This window comes from Procambarus clarkii, chromosome 5, assembly GCF_040958095.1.
Source record: "Procambarus clarkii isolate CNS0578487 chromosome 5, FALCON_Pclarkii_2.0, whole genome shotgun sequence".
Taxonomy (NCBI): domain Eukaryota; kingdom Metazoa; phylum Arthropoda; class Malacostraca; order Decapoda; family Cambaridae; genus Procambarus; species Procambarus clarkii.
In genome coordinates, this window is record NC_091154.1 from 14,712,760 (window position 1) to 14,732,222 (window position 19,463).

General features: G+C 49.2%; 1 protein-coding gene across 5 annotated transcripts in view; it reads right to left on the bottom strand.

Annotated features, from left to right (window-relative positions):
* LOC138373500 (DNA-binding protein Ets97D-like) overlaps positions 1-19,463 on the bottom strand; it is a 225,633-nt gene that overhangs the window by 22,344 nt on the left and 183,826 nt on the right. The window contains exon 9 of one of the 5 annotated variants that reach the window (XM_069339743.1): positions 17,893-18,484. The exons of the other annotated variants lie outside the window; for them this stretch is intronic. Coding sequence (XP_069195844.1) covers positions 18,416-18,484 — 69 coding nt within the window. The 3' untranslated portion in view covers positions 17,893-18,415. Of the gene's footprint in view, positions 1-17,892; positions 18,485-19,463 lie in introns of those variants that run through there. 5 annotated transcript variants of the gene reach the window in all.

The following is a 19,463-nucleotide window of genomic DNA, read 5'->3' on the forward strand; positions in this document are numbered from 1 at the left end:
GGTCGTTTGCACTTCAATGAGCTTGTGATCTGAGTATGTGGTATCTGATATCGTAATGTCTCTGATAATGTCTTCATTGTTCGTAAAGACCAGATCTAGAATATTTTCATTTCTCGTTGGCTCCGATATCTGCTGACTGAGTGAAAATTTGTCACAGAATCTAAGTAGTTCTCTAATCTGTGGTTGGTTAGGTCCTGATAGATTTCCTGGTATAATATTATTGTTTGCTATTCTCCACCTGAGACTAGGCAAGTTGAAGTCACCTAGGAAGATAAAAACAGGTATCGGGTTCTCCAAATTATCAAGGCTATTCTCTATTTTGTTTATCTGTTCTGTGAATTCCTCAGCCGTTGCATCAGGCGGTTTGTATATTAGAATAATCACTAAATTTATTTTCTCTATTTTTAATCCCAGTACCTTTACCACCTCATTTGAAATGTTAAGGAGCTCCGAGCATACAAGGTCTTCCCTAATATACAGATCCACTCCTCCATGTGACCTAATTTTCCTATCACACCTGTTTAAGTTATATCCTGGAATCCAGATCTCGCTGTCTAAGAAATCCCCTGCATGGGTTTCTGTGAAAGCTCCAAATACTGCATTTGATTCCGTGAGGAGGCCATTTATGAAACTGTACTTTGTTGTTTGTTCTTGTTTTCAGTCCTTGTATGTTGGCAAAGATGAATGAGGTTACTCTATTAGTGATAGTTTGACTGGGAGACTTTTTTGGCAAGCCCATTATGCGTGGACATAATGAGTTTGTTCTGACCAGTACTGATTGCTGTAGGGCAGTTGCCTGTCGTAGTTGTAGTTCCCTTTCGGTGTGTAATTGTATCTGTAATTCTGGAATGCAAGTGGTTCTGGCATCCAGTTCCATACACTCTCCATGCTCCTCCTTTTGAATTCTCTTTCGGTCTGGTATAAAAAATTTATAGTTTCCTCCAAATTCATTATCCTGCTTGCCACTCTTTATGTAGCGTTCCGTGCCTTTCACGTGAAAGTGTGGGCAGCTGAGGTCATAGCATTTTCTGTCCTCCAGTTATTGCTATAATTTGTATCTGCTATAATTGCTATATAGCCACTGTTATAATTTGTATCTGGTGAAAACTGGACGTAAACCTATTTTCCGTTCATTTGCTTTTACACTTGCAACACAGTTATTAGCAAAGTTTGGTCAAGAAGTCCCCGGCATACGAAGACCAATCATGAACCCAGTGTTGTAGCATGATGCAACACCCAGGCTCGCTCACATGGATGCCTTTCAGCAACACAGACTAAAGAATTTGCCACCAGGTGGAAAGCGTGCAATAGGCCAACGTGCTTACATAGTTTGTAAAACAACAAAATGAACAGAACAGAAACGTAAAATGGTGCAAACATGGTGTGAAAGGTGTGGAGTTGCATTGTGTGCTGTCGACTGCTTCAACGACTACCACTCACTCCAAAATTTCTAAATGTGCAATAATAGTGCAAAAACCTGTACATAGTGTGTGCTAGTGTGTACATATAAAATAATGAACATTGTGATTACTGTCCATAATATAATGCCGTAATGGAAAATGTTTGTGTGCGCATGTGTATACTCGATGTATGCAACATATATTGACAATAACTGTGTAGTAACATTATGTGCAACACAATTAGTGACTAATATTGAAAAGAATACACGTGTAGACACTGTAAATAATGACGCGAAAATAAATTCGTGGCAACTCTGGCTGCTTGAAGACCGCGCGCGTCGCCTCCGGGACGCACCGTGCATGAGCGAACATGCAAACTGTGACGTCATCATCCATCTTCTCGGCTCAATTACATCGCCGGTAAGTACAATTTTTTTTTCCCCATTATCAGGGAACACGACTTGACAGGTTAGGAAGAAAAAAAAAGTTTTTTTTTTTTTTTTTTTGTATGCACCTGTGGGTGTCAAATGGTATATAACCATGTGCCATTTAAGGGTTAACCACTGTGATGCGCCGAGTTTACTGTGAAATTTCCCGTGCGCGTGAAATCAAGCGTTCCCCAAAATTCTTTTTTCTTCGTAAAATGATAAATTCCCTTCCCTGAACATGTCTATGTAAAAATAAATACCAAATTCCACTTACTTTGGCTGTGGGGACGTGGACAATGTGTGCTGTGACGTCATCAGGGGCTGATCGCCCGTGCGTGACTCGCCCAGACACGGTCGCACGGGCCATTCAAGCACCGGGTGTTGCCACAAATATATTTTCAATTATTTGTTCAATATACTGAATTTCCAATGTGGTTTTATTTTTTTTATTGTATATGATGCATATTTGTGTCCTTTACAATATGTATACAGTAGAATGTTCACAATGTTCCATGGCACTGTGATACATGTGTCAGTAATGTGTCCACAATAAATGTTTATTGTCACAATATTACTTGTTAAAAATTCACTAAAATTACAATATGTACAGTTTCACAAACTATTTACTCAGTAACACACTGTATTACACACTCAATACTTCGGAAGTGAGTAATAGTCTACGAAGTAGTCCATGGTACACAGCGCGACTTCGCTCTCATTGCATCAGGTACAGATAGGTTTTTGCTTCCTGTTTCTTCCTTCTGTGTGCTTGCAAATGACGCACTCACGTGCACCCTTGGCTTTAGTACCTGTAGGTGGTATGTAGCCAAGCTTGTAAAACGTAAGGTAGTCTTGAAAAGCTTATAGGAAAAGATCAATTTGTAAGGTAGTTGTGAAAAGATCGCTTTGTAAGGTCCCATGCAGGAAGAGATTCAGCTAGCCTCAAAGAGTGTCCATAAGTCAAGAAGAGATTCAGCTATTCTTGAAAATATCTATGGAAAACACCACCATGGAAGTTGCTAACACTGTTCAACTATGCTACTTGTATCAGATGCATCATCACTGAACGCAGAAAATGATTCATCTATATATCATCTAAATAAATTGGAGATAGCATAGCATAGGTGGGCAAGGATGGCGCTCAGAGCTACAATTGGATATGCTCGCTGTATCGTCCTCATAGGTGCTGTATCACTTGCATTCGACCATTTTGTTAGGTACTCATTGCGCCTAGCTTCACCAATTTACGTACTTCACCAGACCCTTACATTCTTCAAACAATAAGGTTTGAATTTCACCGACCGAGCACGATCTTTCAACACCGCATCGGACAGGTGTTTGGAAGCCAGAGACTAGTGCACCACCCACGGTTGCTCACTCAGTACTAACCCAGCCAGCAGCCCTAGGGCATTCTGGGAATTTTTTCCAAGATGGCTGCCTCTCACTGGAGGTCCCAAGAGCCCATTTCGTACACAACCAACCTCACACACATTTCGAATGGGTACGAAAAATAAAAAAGAGCTTTCTTGGTTGGCGCAGTTTAACACCGACTGAGAATACTTGCTTGGCGTAGTCAAGTGGTTAAAGATTTCTCACATAATTCGTAGGTTGTGTGGGGTCTATGTTCTCAATTTTCACATTCCATAACATGGCATTTATTCACATTAAATAACATTTGCCAAGTGTTGCTCCATATACAATGGGGCCTCGACTTACGATGCTAATCCATTCCCAGAGACGGATTGTAAGTCGAAGCGATTTTTTCCATAAGAAATAAAGGGATTTGAATTAATCCGTTCCCCACCCTCCAAAATATTAACATAAAAAACCAGCGTTGAATGTAATGAAACGCCATTTTCTGGGTGAGTCCCGGAGGCTCCCCGGAGCTATCCCAGGCTGATATGCTAATGTCAGACTTTGGCATCAGTCATGTGTATGGAGTTCTTAGGCCTACCGGGGACCACGGCCAGAACCGGGCCCCCTCAGAGAGGCAAGGGGAGCAATGGCCTATAGAAGCCCCCGTGTGGTTGGAAGCATTCTATGTCTGCCATCGACCGGAACAGGCACCCAGAAAGGTAAGCGCCTCAAAACAAACCCCTATTCTGGTTAAAATTGCTACCAAAAACCGAACTAGTGGATAGAACTCCCCAACCGAAAACAAGCAAACTAGTGTGACGTCACACACCGCCGCGCCGCTGTCTGCGCAGCTCCCCCCTCCCCGGGAGGGGGAATGGGGAGCCCCAGACCCCCCGCGCCGGCTACCCACACCTCAGTTCTTGAGGCTGATGCTATAGGCGATGGTCGTGTGCTCTGGCTCCGGTGTCGCTACTGCACTGTGCTTTGCGTGTGGTGTTGGTTTTGTGGGTGCGAGAGCCAGGAGTTATCTTCAGTACTCAGGCTGCATGCGCCTATGGCTGCCTTCCCTAGGTGCCCTGTAAGTACTGCCCTTGGGGCTTGGGGCCACCTTCCACAGGCTCCTCGGGGTCTGCCTCTGCTGGTCCGTTTTACCTTTCGGTTTTTCGGCCGCCTGTTGGGCTCTTGGGTGTTCTGTTCTCCCTTGTTACCGGCAGGTAAGAGGCAGTTTGCACTGGTCGGGGCGCAGGGTGCTGCTCGGCTTGTATTTCCCGACATCGTGGCCGGCTCTGTTCCTTGGGGTTCGCTGTCCTCTTGCGGGGTTTTGTTTTTCTTTTGTTTTTGCCTGGTGGGGGGTTCTGTCGTTTTATTCAGTTTGTTTTTGCCCTTCCACTGTTCTCGGTGGCGCCCCCTGCTAGGTCCCCGTGAGTGTACACGTCCCTGGGGTTCAGCTTTAGAAGTTTGCTTGGTAGTTTTGGGTGCCGGTTTGCAGCACCCTGCCTGGGACTACCTGAGCGCGAGTCCTCTTAAAGTAAACGCTCAGGACCCTGGGAATCCCCTAGGGGGCGCGTGGATCCGATGGATGTGACCCCGGAGTCCCCACTCGCTGTGTGCGAGTTTGAGGGGTTGCTCGGTCCCCTTGTCTCAGGGTGACCCTCATTGTTTTTGCCTCTGCCACGCTGCCTGTTGGGTCGGTGATACTTTCGACCCTGAGTCCTGTGAGTGTTGCTGCTTGCTTGTGACTCAATTTACCCAATCCTCTGATGATTCTATTCGGGTACAGGCGGCACGTGTGTTGCAGTCTCGGTTTCGTCTGTTGCAACGCGCTCGGTTGGTTGCTTCCCCGGATGCCCCGGGGCTGCCCCGCTTTGCTTTTCGAGACCCGGACTTGGGGGTGGGGGTCGCTTCGATCCTGGTTCAGTCCGCACCTCCTCGTCCTTCCCCTTCTGTTCGTTCTGGTCCCCCGCCCCTGCTTCCGGCCCCGAAGCGTCTGAGGGTTTCGGGGTCGGAGCAGGGGTTACTTGATCTCGAGACTCGGGCAGCTTTGGGGGGGTGCCCCTTCCGGGGGGGGGGGGGCAGAGTCATTTGAGTCTTGTCTCCCGGCCGAAGCTTCAGAGTCTGACCAGTGGGCCCCCCTTCCTCCAGCTTTTCTGGCTGCTCCGTCCTTGTCTTGTGGGGTCGGGGCTTGGGGAGAGGACTCGGCCTCGGGTCCTGTGGTGAAGGACCTCGAGGCTGGGGAGGGGCTGACTTGGGGGCCTTGGGCCCCGCTGGACTCCGCCTGGGTTTTTCTTCCCACTGAGCGGGGCTTATTGTTACAAGGAGTGGGGTTTTCTTTTCCCCCCTCTGCGTACGAGTTGGATTTGGTGTCGGCCCCTCCCCGGGTTCGGTTCCGTGCTCCCCCGGGTACGTCGGTTCCGTCCTTCCGGAGGTTTTTGGCTTATCGCATCCAACCTGGTGTGGTGTGAGCGGCCTTTGCTGCTTACCTCCTGCGTGACCCGGATTATGCCTCGGAAATGGATCCGTCCACGTTCAGGTTTGGGACTTCGTTCCCTTTCTGGCTCCGTTAGGAGGTTCCGGAGTCGTCCTGGCTAGCAGACTGCCCCTTGTTTGGTCTGGATTCCAGGCATTCCTTCTGTTGTTCCCACACGCTGGAGTGGCGGGAAGCTTCCACGGTGCTTCAGGTTTTCCTGGGGGGCGAACTTGAGTACCTGAATGAGTGCTTGTTTGCCCCCTGCCCTTCCCCGCGATGTGGGCGTTATTCAGCTCCATGTGCAGGTTCCCTCCCTTTCGGCGGCGCTCGTTGCGGAGGACTTGCGCGCCCGGGGCCTTTTGGCTTCGGCCTTGCGGTTCTTTTCCCTCCTGGAGCTGTCTTCGGATTGGCTCGTGGAGGATGTGGGGACGCTTGGGTCCGTCCTGGGGTCCGGCACCTTGTCCTCGGCTGCGCGTTCGTCGACTGCCTTGTTGAAGCCGTTCACGCCGATTTTGCGGGATGCGGTTTCCCTGTTTTATGCTTCCCGTCTCGCGTGTCGGCAGGCGGTGCTGGGTTCCTCCGTAGAATCTGCTATGGCTCTGGCTCTTAGGCGTTCTTCACCTTTTTGTCCTCTTCTGTTTGAGGAGTTGGCCATGGCGCAGTTTATTCAGGCTGCGTCGGCGGCTTGTCGCCCGATGTCGGACTTGTTGGTTTTCCGGGGGTCCAGGGGTGGGTCTTCCCGGAAAGGTCATGCCAGGGCTCGGGGTTCCTTTCATCGTGGTAGGCCTCTGGTGTCAGGTTCGGGGTTGGCTCCTCCTGCGGACCCTCCCTCGTCTGGTCGTTGCGGTGTTTGCGCTGTGCGGGGTTCTGGGTCTCATAAGGGTCGCCGGCCCTTTCGCGGTTTGCCCCCTTGACGGGGCGATGGGGGGGGGGCGGCTTGCACTGTTCGCCCGCGCCTGGTCCCACGATTCGTGGGCCTTTCGGGTCGTGTCTCGCGGCCTGCGGTGGCGTTGGGTGGCCCCTCCCCCCTTTGGGGGGTTGGGGTGTAACACTGTAAAAGTGTTTGGTTTAGTTGTATTTAATACATACATAGAGTACATGAGTCAGAGACAAGAATTTGAGAAGGCGCCAGTTTGTCCACCGGAAAATCACACCTCTAAGAGTTAATGACCCCAAGTGACCTGAGGTCAGATCATGCGAATTTTACCTTACTTCTACTAATCTTATAATTGGAGCCTGGTAGCCTTCAAACATGCCGACGTTTAAGGAGTGGCTTGGTAGAGAGCCGGAGGCTATCTACTTGTGGGCGGAGTTAGTTATTAGGTTCCCCAATATATACTCGGAGAGCTATCGAGTCGAGAGCATTAACGACAGAGAAGAACGGCAGTCAGCAGAGCAGAGAAGACGGCCCTAGCAGGGAGGCTGTCAGCCGGCAGGGCGAGACAGTCTCTGTCCACTACAGACCCCCCCCCTCTATCCAGCTATAGGCAGACACTTGGTGAGTTGAACATTAAGGTGACTTGGTCGTGTTTTACAAGTGTTGTGTGATGATCAGGGGCAGTCAGTTGTAGTGTTCTCAGAGTCTTGGAGGATGACTCACTTTACATATATAGATCTTGAACATTGCTTAAATTATGATACTTAGTATGTGAAATATAATTGAATTTATTATTTACATTGCCTTTTGTGTCCCCTAGAGTTGAGTTGAGGTGAGAAAGCCTCTGTGATTACTGGTTTCATGATTTAATGAGTACATGTTTGGAGTCGATACATGATAAAGATGGGACATACTAATAATGACCTTGATAACATCTTTTGAGAATTTTGTGATAGACAAGTTCCATTCCTTGTCTTGTATGTAATGATCATGAATGGATATTGGCAGCATTTCGTCTTCTACTATCTACTCTTCTACTTCTACCTATCTACACCTCTCCCTCCACCCCTCTCTAAACTCTCACTTTCAACTAATGACCCTCCTCGCTCCTCCCACCTCTACACCTCTCACCCCAAACCCTCACTAATTACTTCACTATTCATTTCTTTCCTTTCGTTTTCTCATATATGTTTGTGGCAGTGAAATGTATTCTAGAGTTCTCTCTAGAGTTTCGGGTAACTGATCAAGTTACGGCGCCTTGTAGTCTTAGCACCTAGGTAGTCGAATACCTAGGTTACAAGGTGTTGAACGAGAGAGGTTGCCTTAGGAACTCTGGGAGTGCTCTAGAATAGTTAGCTAACTGGGGACGGGATAACGGACTAGAGAGAGCTGTTTTCCCCGGCCTCATTAGTTAACTGGGGGGGGGGGGGGTGGAATAATGGACAAGATAGAGCTATTTCCCCCACCCCTCGTTACAGGGGCTGGCAGGGCAGGTTTCTTCCCCTGCGCTCTGTCGAGTCGTCTTGGAGTGGGTACGCTTGGGCGTCGTTCGAAACGACGTCGTCCCTCAGATGGGTTTCCCGTCTGTTTCCGGTTCCGAAACGGGACTGCGCGGACCTGCGGTTCATTCTGGACTTGTCCCGTCTGAACCCTTGGGTTCATTGCCCCTCCTTTCGGATGACTACGCTGTCTCAGGTTCGGCTCCTCTTGGAGCCGGGAGCTTGGATGGTGTCCCTGGACCTCCGGGACGCTTATTGGCATGTCCCGATTCATCCGCGGTTCAGGGATTGGCTCGGTTTTGTTGTGGGGCATCTGAGTTACCGCTTTCGTTGTCTCCCGTTCGGGTTGAACCTGGCACCTCGCGTGTTCACGCGCCTTACATGGGTTGTGGTGGCTCGTTTGCGTCTCCTAGGTGTTCGGGTGTTGGCCTACCTCGACGACTGGCTGGTTTGGGCTCCCAGCCAGTCAGCTTGCTTGCTAGCCAGGGATTTGGTTCTTTCCCAGCTCGCCGAGTTCGGGTTCTTGGTGAACTGGAGGAAGTCCCATCTGGTTCCCTCTCAGGTTCGGACTTGGCTGGGTCTCGTTTGGGACTCTCGAACCGCCTCCTTGTCTCTCCCTCCGGAGTCTCTCCTGCAGCTGCGGTCCTGCCTTCGTCTGTTTCTGGAGGGCCCTCTGGTCACCCGGCGGTTGCTCGAGGGGCTGTGCGGGAGCCTGAACTTCGCAATGGTGGTCTACCCGCCGGGTCGGGTTTGGCTTCGACGGCTGTTCTGGTTCCTTCGGGGTTTCCCCCCTTCCACCTCTCTCGCAATCGCAGAGTTCGACCCCCGGGGGCCTTGCGTCGGTTGCTGCGTCACCGGCTTCCTCTTCAGGTTTTTTGGGGTTCAGTGCCTTGGCGCCTACCCGAGCCCTCGCTCGATGTGTACACGGATGCGTCGTCTCTTGGCTGAGGTTTTGTGACCAGTGCTCACCAGGCCGGCCAGGGGCGTTGGGATCCGTCCTTCCGTCGAGCTCACAGCACGGTGCGGGAGTTCGCGGCAGTGTGGTTTGCTCTGGGGAGGATTCGGGTGGCCCGCGGATCGACGATTCGGCTCCATTCGGACTGCTTTCCGGTGGTTCATTGCCTGAACCGCGGGGGTTCGATGCGGTCCTTGTCTCTTTGGGGTTGGTCGCTTCGGGTGACTCATCTGCTGAGTTCTCGGGGTTTGGCTCTCCTGGCTGTTCACGTACGGGGCGTGTCCAACGTCTTGGCCGACGCCCTGTCTCGCTTCGTTCCCCTCTCCACGGAGTGGACGGTCGACGACGAGTCCTTCCGTTGGCTTTGCCGGACGTTCGGGCGCCCCGAAGTGGACCTCTTCGCGTCGGCGTGGTCGCGGCGTCTTCCCGTTTATGCGGCGCCCTTCCCTGATCGCGAGGCCGTCAGGGTCGATGCCTTTCGGCTAGACTGATCGAGGTGGGGGTTCCTGTACCTCTTTCCCCCGGTTCGGCTGTTGCTCCAGGTCCTGACTCGCTTAGAGACTTACCAGGGGAGAGTTGTCCTTCTGGCCCCTTGGTGGCCGGCCCAGCCTTGGTTTCAGGCGCTGGTTGCTCGGTGTCCGAACCCGAGGGTTTTCCCGCGGCTCCGCCTCTTTCAGCAGATCGGACCGGTACATCACGTGGCTGGTTCGATCTTCTCCTCGAGTCTTCGAGGATGGTTTTTTTTACTCGAGTCTATCATCATCTTTATGGTGATCAGGTGGCCTCCTTGTTGGTGTCCCACCTGAGGGCTTCTTCTCGGCGGCAGTATGAAGTTTCCTGGCAGTCCTTCCGTTTCTTTTTGCGTCTTCGTCGTGTTAGTTCCCTGTCTGTTTGGGTGGTCTTGTCCTTCCTCTCGTGGTTGTTTCAGGACCGTCATCTTATGCCTAACACTGTCGCTTCGTATCGTGCGGCGCTGGCGGAGCTGCTTCAGCTTGCTTTCGGTATCTATGTTACGTCTGCGCCGTTTCGCAAGCTGTCTCGTGCATTGTTTCACCTCCGGCCTGCTCATGCGTCGCCTGAGCCGTCCTGGTCTTTGGACAGAGTGCTCTCTTTCCTTTCATCTCCTCGTTTCGTTGTGGCCCCTTCGGTCCAGGATTGTTTTTCCAAGGCACTTTTCTTGTTGGCTTTGGCCTCTGGGGGTCGGGTAGGGGAGCTTCATGCTCTCCTCTGGCGCAGGGGTTTCTGCTCTTTTGGTCGTGGTGATTGTTTTGTTCGTTTGCAGCCATCTCCTTCTTTTCTGGCGAAGAATGAGACTGCTGCGTTCCGGAGGGGTCCATGGGTGGTTGATGCTTGGTTGGTCAGGCCGGGGGTGCATCATGTTTTGTGTCCGGTTGCGGCGCTTCGCCGTTATTTGCGCGCCACAGCTTCTGTGTCCGGGGACGTGCTGTGGGTTCATCCGGTTTCCCTTCTTCCCTGTTCGCGGGTTCGGGTCTCTCAGGTCGTCCGCAGGGTTATTAAGTCCAGCCAGCCTGCGGTCTATCCCCGTGCCCATGACGTTCGTAAGTTCGCTGGTCTTGCTGCCGTCTTTGGGAATATGTCTTGGTCTGATATTCGGGCGCGGGGATTTTGGCGGTCGAACAGGGTCCTGGCTGCTCGTTACCTTGTGAATGTCCCTGGGCCTCGTCGGGCCTGTATTGCTTTGGGTCGGCGATTGCAGCCAGTTGTCTCGGCTTCGAGTTGAGGAGTGAGCGACGACCGCCTCCTGGGTAAGTCCCTCTTTTTTCTGTCTGTGGGTAGTTAGCTCTGGGGAGCCGACGGGGCTTCCCCCAGAAAACCAGCGTTGAATGTAATGAAACGCCATTTTCTGGGTGAGTCCCGGAGGCTCCCCGGCTTCCCTCCCTCCCTCCGGTCGGCGGTTTTTCGCGTTTTTAACATCCAGCCTCAAGAACTGAGGTGTGGGTAGCCGGCGGGGGGGGGGGTCTGGGGCTCCCCCTTCCCCCTCCCGGGGAGGGGGGAGCTGCGCAGACAGCGGCGCTGCGGTGTGTGACGTCACACTAGTTTGCTTGTTTTCGGTTGGGGAGTTCTATCCACTAGTTCGGTTTTTGGTAGCAATTTTATATTATTTATGTTTTTGGTAGCAATTGTATATGAGTGGGATTGGGTGGTTATAAATAGGAGCTGCCTCGTATGGGCCAATAGGCCTTCTGCAGTTGCCTTTGTTCTTATGTTCTTAATTGGTCAATAGTTTGACGCAAGTGATCTATCTCCTTTCTTAAAAACTGGTATCACATTAGGAGCTTTCCATAACTTTGGCACTCTGCCTGACTCTATTGATTTATTAAATATGGTAGAAAGTGGGTCGTAAAGCTCCTCTTTGCATTCTTTAAGCACCCTGGCAAACACTTCATCCGGCCCTGGGGATTTGTTTGGTTTGAGTTTTACTATTTGTTTAAGAACATCCTCCCTGGTAACTGCTAAACTAGTCAACCTGTCCTCGTCCCCACCCACATATACTTGTTCGGCTGAAGGCATATTGTTAAGTTCCTGTTTAGTAAATACAGATATAAAATATTTATTAAAAATACTACTCATCTCTTCATCACTATCTGTTATTTGACCTGTCTCAGTTTTTAATAGGCCTATCCTCTCCCTAATCTTTGTCTGGTATAATTGGAAACACCCTTTAGGATTTGTTTTTGCTTGCTCAGCTATGTGAACTTCATAGTTTCTTTTTGCTTTCCTTATCTCTTTTTTAGTATTTCTAACCTGTTGTACGAATTCCTGTTCTAAACAGACTTCCCCATTCTTAATCCTTTTGTACCAAGCTCTCTTCTTACCTATAAGGTTCTTCAGATCCTTTGTTATCCACTTTGGATCATTAGTATTTGATCTATTCAATTAAATGGTATACTACATTCCTGGGCTTCGCTTAGAATATTTTTAAATAGGTTATATTTTGAATCCACATCGAAAACCCCTTTTACGTCACCTATCGCTGGGTTCACGTCTAGCTCCAATACCGGCCCACACCCCATACCCAAGACTTTCCAATCTATTTGACCCCAAAAATTTCTTAGGTTATTGAAATTAGCTTTTCAAAAATCAGGTACTTTAACAGAATTTTTTTCCTACAGATCTATTCCATTCCATGCTAAATCTGATTTCTTTATGATCACTGTTCCCTAGCTCACTCCCTATTTCAATGTCCTGAATTTGTGTTTCCCTGTTAGTTAACACTAAATCTAAAATATTATTTTCCCACGTTGGTTCCTTAATGTGTTGCGTAAGAAAGCAATCGTCAATTAATTCTAGAAAATCTTCTGCTTCATTATTCCCTGTTTTGTTCAACCAGTTTATTCCACTAAAATTAAAGTCACCCATGACATAAATACTGTTAGATCTAGATGCTCTAGATATTTCATCCCATAGATGCTTTGCTTCCATTCTGTCTAAATTTGCTGGCCTATATATAACTCCTATTATAATATTATTTGCTTTCTCGTTTAATTCTATCCAAATAGTTTCTGTGTGTGGCTCAGACTTGATTCCCTCTTTGAGACTACATTTCAAATTGTCCCTAACATATATGGCTACTCCCCCTCCTCGTCTAATACATCTATCTGTGTGAAACAGTTTAAATCCATTTATTTGATATTCAGCTAATAGTTCTCTATTTTCTACATTCATCCACGTTTCAGTAAGCGCGATAATATCTATTTTTTCTGTGCAGACAAGAGCATTTAATTCGTTTATTTTATTTCTTAGACTTCTACTGTTAGTGTAATATACCCTAAGTGAATTGTTATTTTGAGGCCCTTCAATTTCCCTGATCATTTTGCCAATTTCTTTCTCCCCCAAACACATACTTTTATTATCTCCTTCCTCCAAATCAATTCTCATACCACTATCTACTAACAGTTTAAACCCAAACAAACACCTCTAACCACTGGTTCCAACGAGTTCACAACAGCAACAACCCCAGCCCTCGATAGATGCACCCCATCCCGAGCATACATTTCATTTCTTCCATAGAAATGTTCCCAGTTGTCTATGAAAGATATTGCATTAGATTTGCAATATCTTTCCAGCCTGCAAATGACACCAAGTGCCCTCGACATCCATTCATTTCCTACTCCCTTTCTTGGAAGAATGCCACATATGATCGGGATTCCTCCCTTGCTCCCAACTAATTCTATTGCCGTCTTGAATCTCTGTATTAGTTCCTCACTCCTAACTCGATTTTTAGTTCCTCAATCCTAACTCGATATTTAGTTCCTCACTCCTAACTCGAGTGAGTAATTCTGCAGTTGCCTTTGTTCTTATGTTCTTATCTTAGCCTTTTTCCACGCATCTGCTACAACTCCTTTACACAGGGATGCCTGAAAAATCATTTGAAGTGGAATGCTGAGGTCAGGTGCACATTCTCTCAGAACCCATGATGAAACTCCATCTGGACCAACTGCTTTGTTCTTACTTAGCTCCTTGAGCATTTTTTCCACTTCGTTTCTAGACACCTCTATGAGCTCTATGTTGTTCTCTGGAATTCTTATTGTGTCTGGATCCCTGAAGATTTCATTTTGTACACACTTTGGAACTTTTTGTTTAATGTTTCACACATTTCCTTTTCATTTTCCATGAATCTATTTCCCATTTTCAATCTCTGAATATTATCCTTTACCTGCAATTTGTTGTTTATGAATTTATAGAAATAACTTGGTTCTATTTTACATTTGTCTGCAAATCCCTTTTTCAAAATTTCTTTCTGCCTCTCTCCTCACTGCCATGTAGTTGTTTCTCGCATCTTTGTATCGCTGGTATGTTTGGGGGTTTGGCCTCTTCCTATATTGATTCCATTTTTGTGTCTTTTGGTCTCTGGCCCTCTCGCAATTTCTGTCGAACCAATCCTGTTTGCTAGTTCTGCATCTCTGCTTTGGTATAAATTTTTTTGTGCCTTTATCATATATTTCACAAAACTAAACATACATCTAATTTACTTCTTGTCCTAACAGCAAGTTTTTCCAGTCAAATTCCTTAAAGAAATGTCCTAGTTCCCCATAATGACCTCTTCTGAAATCAGGCTTTTCGACTGCTTCAACCTCATTTTCTTCCAGATTAGAACGCAATGCATACTTTATTCCCAAAAAGACATTGTCACTTTTACCCAAGGGAGGGAGGTACTGAATGTCAAATATCTCTTTTTCTTTGCTGATAAATATCAAATCCAGCATGGAGGGAACATCCACTTCCTTCATCCTCGTAGCTTGTTTAACATGTTGAAACATGAATGTTTCCAGGATGAAGTTTATGAATCTACAAGTCCAAAAATCCTCCGTGCTAGCTTCATACACCTCTGAATCTATGGATTTCAAGTTGAAGTCACCAAATACCAACAGTCTTGATCTATCATATCAGCTCTCACTATAATTTCTCTCATTATTGTTATAAGACCCTCTCGTTTATTATCCAGCTCCTCCTTTGTCCATGTGTTGCATGGCGGTGGACTATATGCATTTATGATCGTTAATTTATCATCCTGATTACAGGTCTCTAGTGCTATTATGTTAACTTCTCGTGGATTGGCAATCATTGTTTCGTTTACCTTTAAGTGTTCTTTCACCAGCACAGCAACGCCACCGCCATTCTTAATTTTTCTGTCCCGTCTCCAAACCGAGTAGCCTCTTGGGAATATGACCTCGTTTAGAATATCTTCAAGTTTTGTCTCCATGAGTGCAACAATGTCTGGTGTCTGCAGCTGTATTACATCACTTAACACCAGTATCTATGATCTCACTCCATCTATGTTGGTATATGCAATTTTCAGGAACTTGTTACCCGCTCTCCTTATTCTTCACTACCCCTCTCTAATGATTTTGTTGGTTTGCCTTTATGTACCATTTTACTGGTCTGCCTACCCCTATCACTTTGTAGAAAAAACCAGCGTTGAATGTAATGAAACAACATTTTCTGGGCGAGTCCCGGATGCTCCCCGGAGCTATCCAGGCTGAATGGATATGTATAACTTTCTGGCATCAGTCAAAGTGCTTGGAGTTCTTGCCTACCGGGGACCACGGGCCAGAACCTGGCCACCTCAGAGAGGCACGAGGAGCAATGGCCTATAGAAGCCCCCCCTGTGGTTGGGAGCATTCTGGGTCTGCCATCGACCGGGACAGGCACCCAGAAAGGTAGGCACCCCCAAAACAAACTCCTATTCTGGTGAAAATATTGCTACTGAAAGCCGAACGAGTGGACAGAACTCCCCAAACCAAATTATCAAACTATCATGACGACATCACGTCGCCGCACCGCCGACTGCGCAACACCCCCTCCCCGGGAGGGTTAAAGGGGAACGCCAGACCATATGCGCCAGTGATCCAACCGGCATTTCTTAGACTGGATGTCAAAATACATGAAAAACACCGCCATCCAGGAGGGAGGGCGGGAGGGATGCCGGGGAGCCTCCGGGACTCACCCAGAAAATAGCGTTTCATTACATTCAACGCTGGTTTTCTGGGTGGGAGCCCCGTCGGCTCCTCGGAGCTACTTCACCACAGATAAGGAAAAGAGGGAAGGATCTGGGAGGCGGATGCAACGCGCCCTAACCTAAAAAACAAGACCATAGACAAAACGAAAAGACCCTGCAGACAACCCAGCAGACCCGAACCCCAGAACAGGAATGAGGGAAGGAAGGGAACCTGGTCAAACCAAAATGCGTCCACGACCCCAGAGGCCAAGACGCATAGGGAACAGCGAAGAATCGGAACCGAACAACAAAAGAAGCCCCCAACCTGACCAACCAAGCAGCAACCCAAGGACCAAAACGAGGAGGAGAAAGAAAATAGACTATCCGGGCCAACGACCAGGATGGCACTGGAAACGCAAGAGCAGGCCAGAGGTGAAACAACGCCCAAGACAGCAAGCAAAATGGAACAGAAGGAACAGCAACACCGAACGCAAGTTGGAGCGGCTCCGCCAGCGCCACCAAAAACGAGGCGACAGTACACGGTATCAGACGACGGACCTGGAACAACCCGGAAGGGAAAGACAAAACAACCCTATCAGAGACCGAAGGACCCTTCGCAGTGATAAGACAACTGGAAGGACTGCCAGGAACTAAACACTGCCGCCAAGACGAAGCACGCAGGTGGGAGACCAACAACGAAGCCACCAGTGCCCACACCAGCGATGAGAAACTAGAGACAAAACCCCGAGACGCGAAGACTCGAGGGGAAGAATGAACCGATCAGCAAAATGAGGCGGAGTCGCGGGAAGACCCACAGGACCGGAACCGAGGAAACCAGCAGATCTTGCCAAGGCAGGAACCAGAAGGAACGGCCGCCAGGGAAACCAGGAACCCAACCCCCAGCAAGCCGAAAAGGAACCAACCCGGGCGAGCAGACATGCCCCGTCATGGAGGAACTTCCCCCCAAGGACCCCTGAAGGACCAACAAGGCCAAACCCTGAGGAGCCAGGGCCCAGGCAGAGGCCAACGAGGAAAAGGAGCACCAAGAATGAAAGCGCGAGACGCAAAGCAAAACAGCGCCCCCGGAACCCAAAGGAGCAGCGCAACCAGCTCCAGCAGGGAAAACCGAATGCACACGTCCTCAAGGTATACATGAGGGGAACTGCGCAGGACGTGCACTGCAGGAAAACAAAAACACACATTCCAGAAAAGGAACAAAGAAAAACTGGAGCCAGGACCGGAATCCCAGCTACCCATCCCAAGAAAAGGAACCAGTAGGGCAGGATTGGTGAACCGGAAGTCCACCACCCCCCCCACAGACAGTGCAACACAGAAGCCTGCAGAAAATACAAAGATACAAAGAAATACAAAGAAAAAATTAAGGAACTCGGCACCAAAACTGAACACTGGGGTATATCTTGAGGTTATCTTGAGAAAATTTCAGGGCTTAGCGTCCCCACGGCCTAGTCCTTGACCAGGCCTCCATTTTCTTACACAACCCCAGGAAGCAGCCCATAGCAGCTGTCTAACTCCCAGGTACCTATTTACTGCCAAGTAACAAGGGCATCAGGGTGAAAAACATTTTGCCCATTTGTCTCCGCCTCCACCGGGGATTGAACCCGGAACCTCAGGACTACGAATCTGAAGCACTGCCCACCCAGCTGTCAGGCCCTACATCCTAGGGGTGCCCTACATGCCTAGGTGCAAGGGTTAGTTCAAAAGCAGGGAACTGAACATGGACAGAGGCCCACCCCAGCACCCAACATCAGTATAGCCAATAAGCGCCGACCCAGATACTCAGCCATGAGTAGCACAGGAGGAAAAAACGGAAATAGGCAAAGAAAAACCTCGAATACGGACCAAGTAGCAGCCGGGAATGCAATGTACACTATCAACCACAAAGTGTGGAGTGGGAGGTCGCACAAACACAGAGGGACACCATGGATATCAGGGTGCAGCCAGGCACCGTAGATAGGCAAGGAAGGCGTGTCCAGAGAATAGAGACCAAGCAAGAAAGGAGGACACAAAAGCACAGCCCAAAGGAATGATGATGTGTCCAAAAATAGGGAAAAGACCCAGGTGCCGAAAACTAACAAAAAGCACCGAAATGCGGGGCAGTGCCCCACAGTACAACGAAGGACAAGATACACGGACAAAGTAAAGTCACAGAAAACACACGCAAGGTGTCCAAGCAAAACACACAACACCTAACAACCCTGTTATTAGCCATCGATGCAACCCTGTCAAGCGGGGAAGTGACAGAGTAAACAAGGGGGGGTACACGCACAAGGGGTACACAGGAGTGTTACGGCCCTCTCGGGACGCAATGGGGTCCTTACTCTGATGTTGTTAGAGGAAGATATATGTATCCGTTCCCAAGCCAGTATTGGCTATCAAGGGATGCGATCCGTGACGCAAGTAACTTAAAAGGGAGTAGGGAAAGAAAGCTAAGAACTTAATATTATATAATGTCCGTCACCAATAAATAATATATAAAACGGTTACACAAGGGGGGGGGGGTATTAACACTATACAAGGGGATTAATCCATAATCGTAGTCTTCTGCTGAAGACGCTGGTGCCACACCACTTGGTGCCGAGTCCTTGGTGCTTTCTTCGTGGCCTCACGACGTGTCCTCTGAGAATGCCGAGCCTACCCGGGCCACAGGTCAGCCAAAACGCAGGTCCACTGGGGGCACCGTCGTGGAGGCCGTCAACCACACGTCCAGCTGGTCTGCTGGCAGGTACTGAGCCACCAAGGCTGGTACGGCCACTCCACGAACGATATAAGGGGTACGCCCTAGACAGGAGTCTCGTGTGATATCACAAATCACCCTCCTGTCCTCAATACCCCAGTGGATGATCGTCTCCAACAGTCGGTCCCGGGTAAATCCTTTCACTGCCACTCCACTGGCAGGCTAACACACCACAGTGTTCTTCCGGGGGGACGACGTCACAACAGCTGCAGCAAACTTCACAGTATGGAGACTGGCTGCCTCGGGTAGACTGACTCCACTTTCAACACAGCGGTCCCAGGTCGACTCTGTAAACAGACACGTCATCAATGACTGGGACACACTAAAACACCTTACTTACGGGCTCGGGCACAAACACCTGACGTATCCGGTCCATAGATGGCGCTGTCGTCGGAGCACCACCTCACCAGAGGTCAGGAGCGGCGGTGTTGTGAGCTGCACAGGACTGGAAACTGGCCCTTGTGGCCGATATTCGCCGTCCTCATCCGGTGTCGTCGTTCGTTTGGCGGGGGTTTCGGGAGCCGACCCACAGATGGCGTAGTCGTTACTACTCCGTGCTCGGATGCTGGATCCGGGTTCGTAACAAGGAGGAAGCTCAATGTCAGAGGAGGTAGGAACGGAAGGCACTAGGAAGCGATGTGGTGGAGGCAGACTCCACACACAGATGCAATTGTAGAGAGATAGAGCCCAGTAGGCTCAGGAAACTGCACACCCGTCGACTGACAGTTGAAAGGCAGGACCAAAGAGCCAGAGCTCGACCCCCCAAGCACAACTAGGCAAGTACCCCACCAAAAGTCGAGAACCAGTACCCGGCCAACAGAGGCACCAGACAATACAATCTCATTTGCAGACCAGAGACATGACCGTGCCACAACACAGTTGAGCTGAGTAACACACCAGCACCAGCCAGTGGCTCGCCCGAACGGTATGCCTATAAGAGGCTGTAGGTATTGTATGTACTGTTACCTGAACAAAAACGTGAATTCAAAGTTGAAATATGTCCAAAGGTGTGTGCCCAGCAGAAGACGAGGTGCAGTACAGAGGTGGAGGTGGCACCACATGGAGCCACCCCACCCCCGGAAGCAGGGAAAAGAACGAAGTGACATCCCCACACACACAAAATCCAGAACACCCCCAGCATCCAGAGGGCTATGACTGGAGAAAGAAGACGAGCGAGAAGCCATAGAAAAACCGCGATAAACGACGAGGAACACCCGAGTATACTGCCCAGAAAACACCCCGGCCCCAGGACGCGAGGTACAAAAT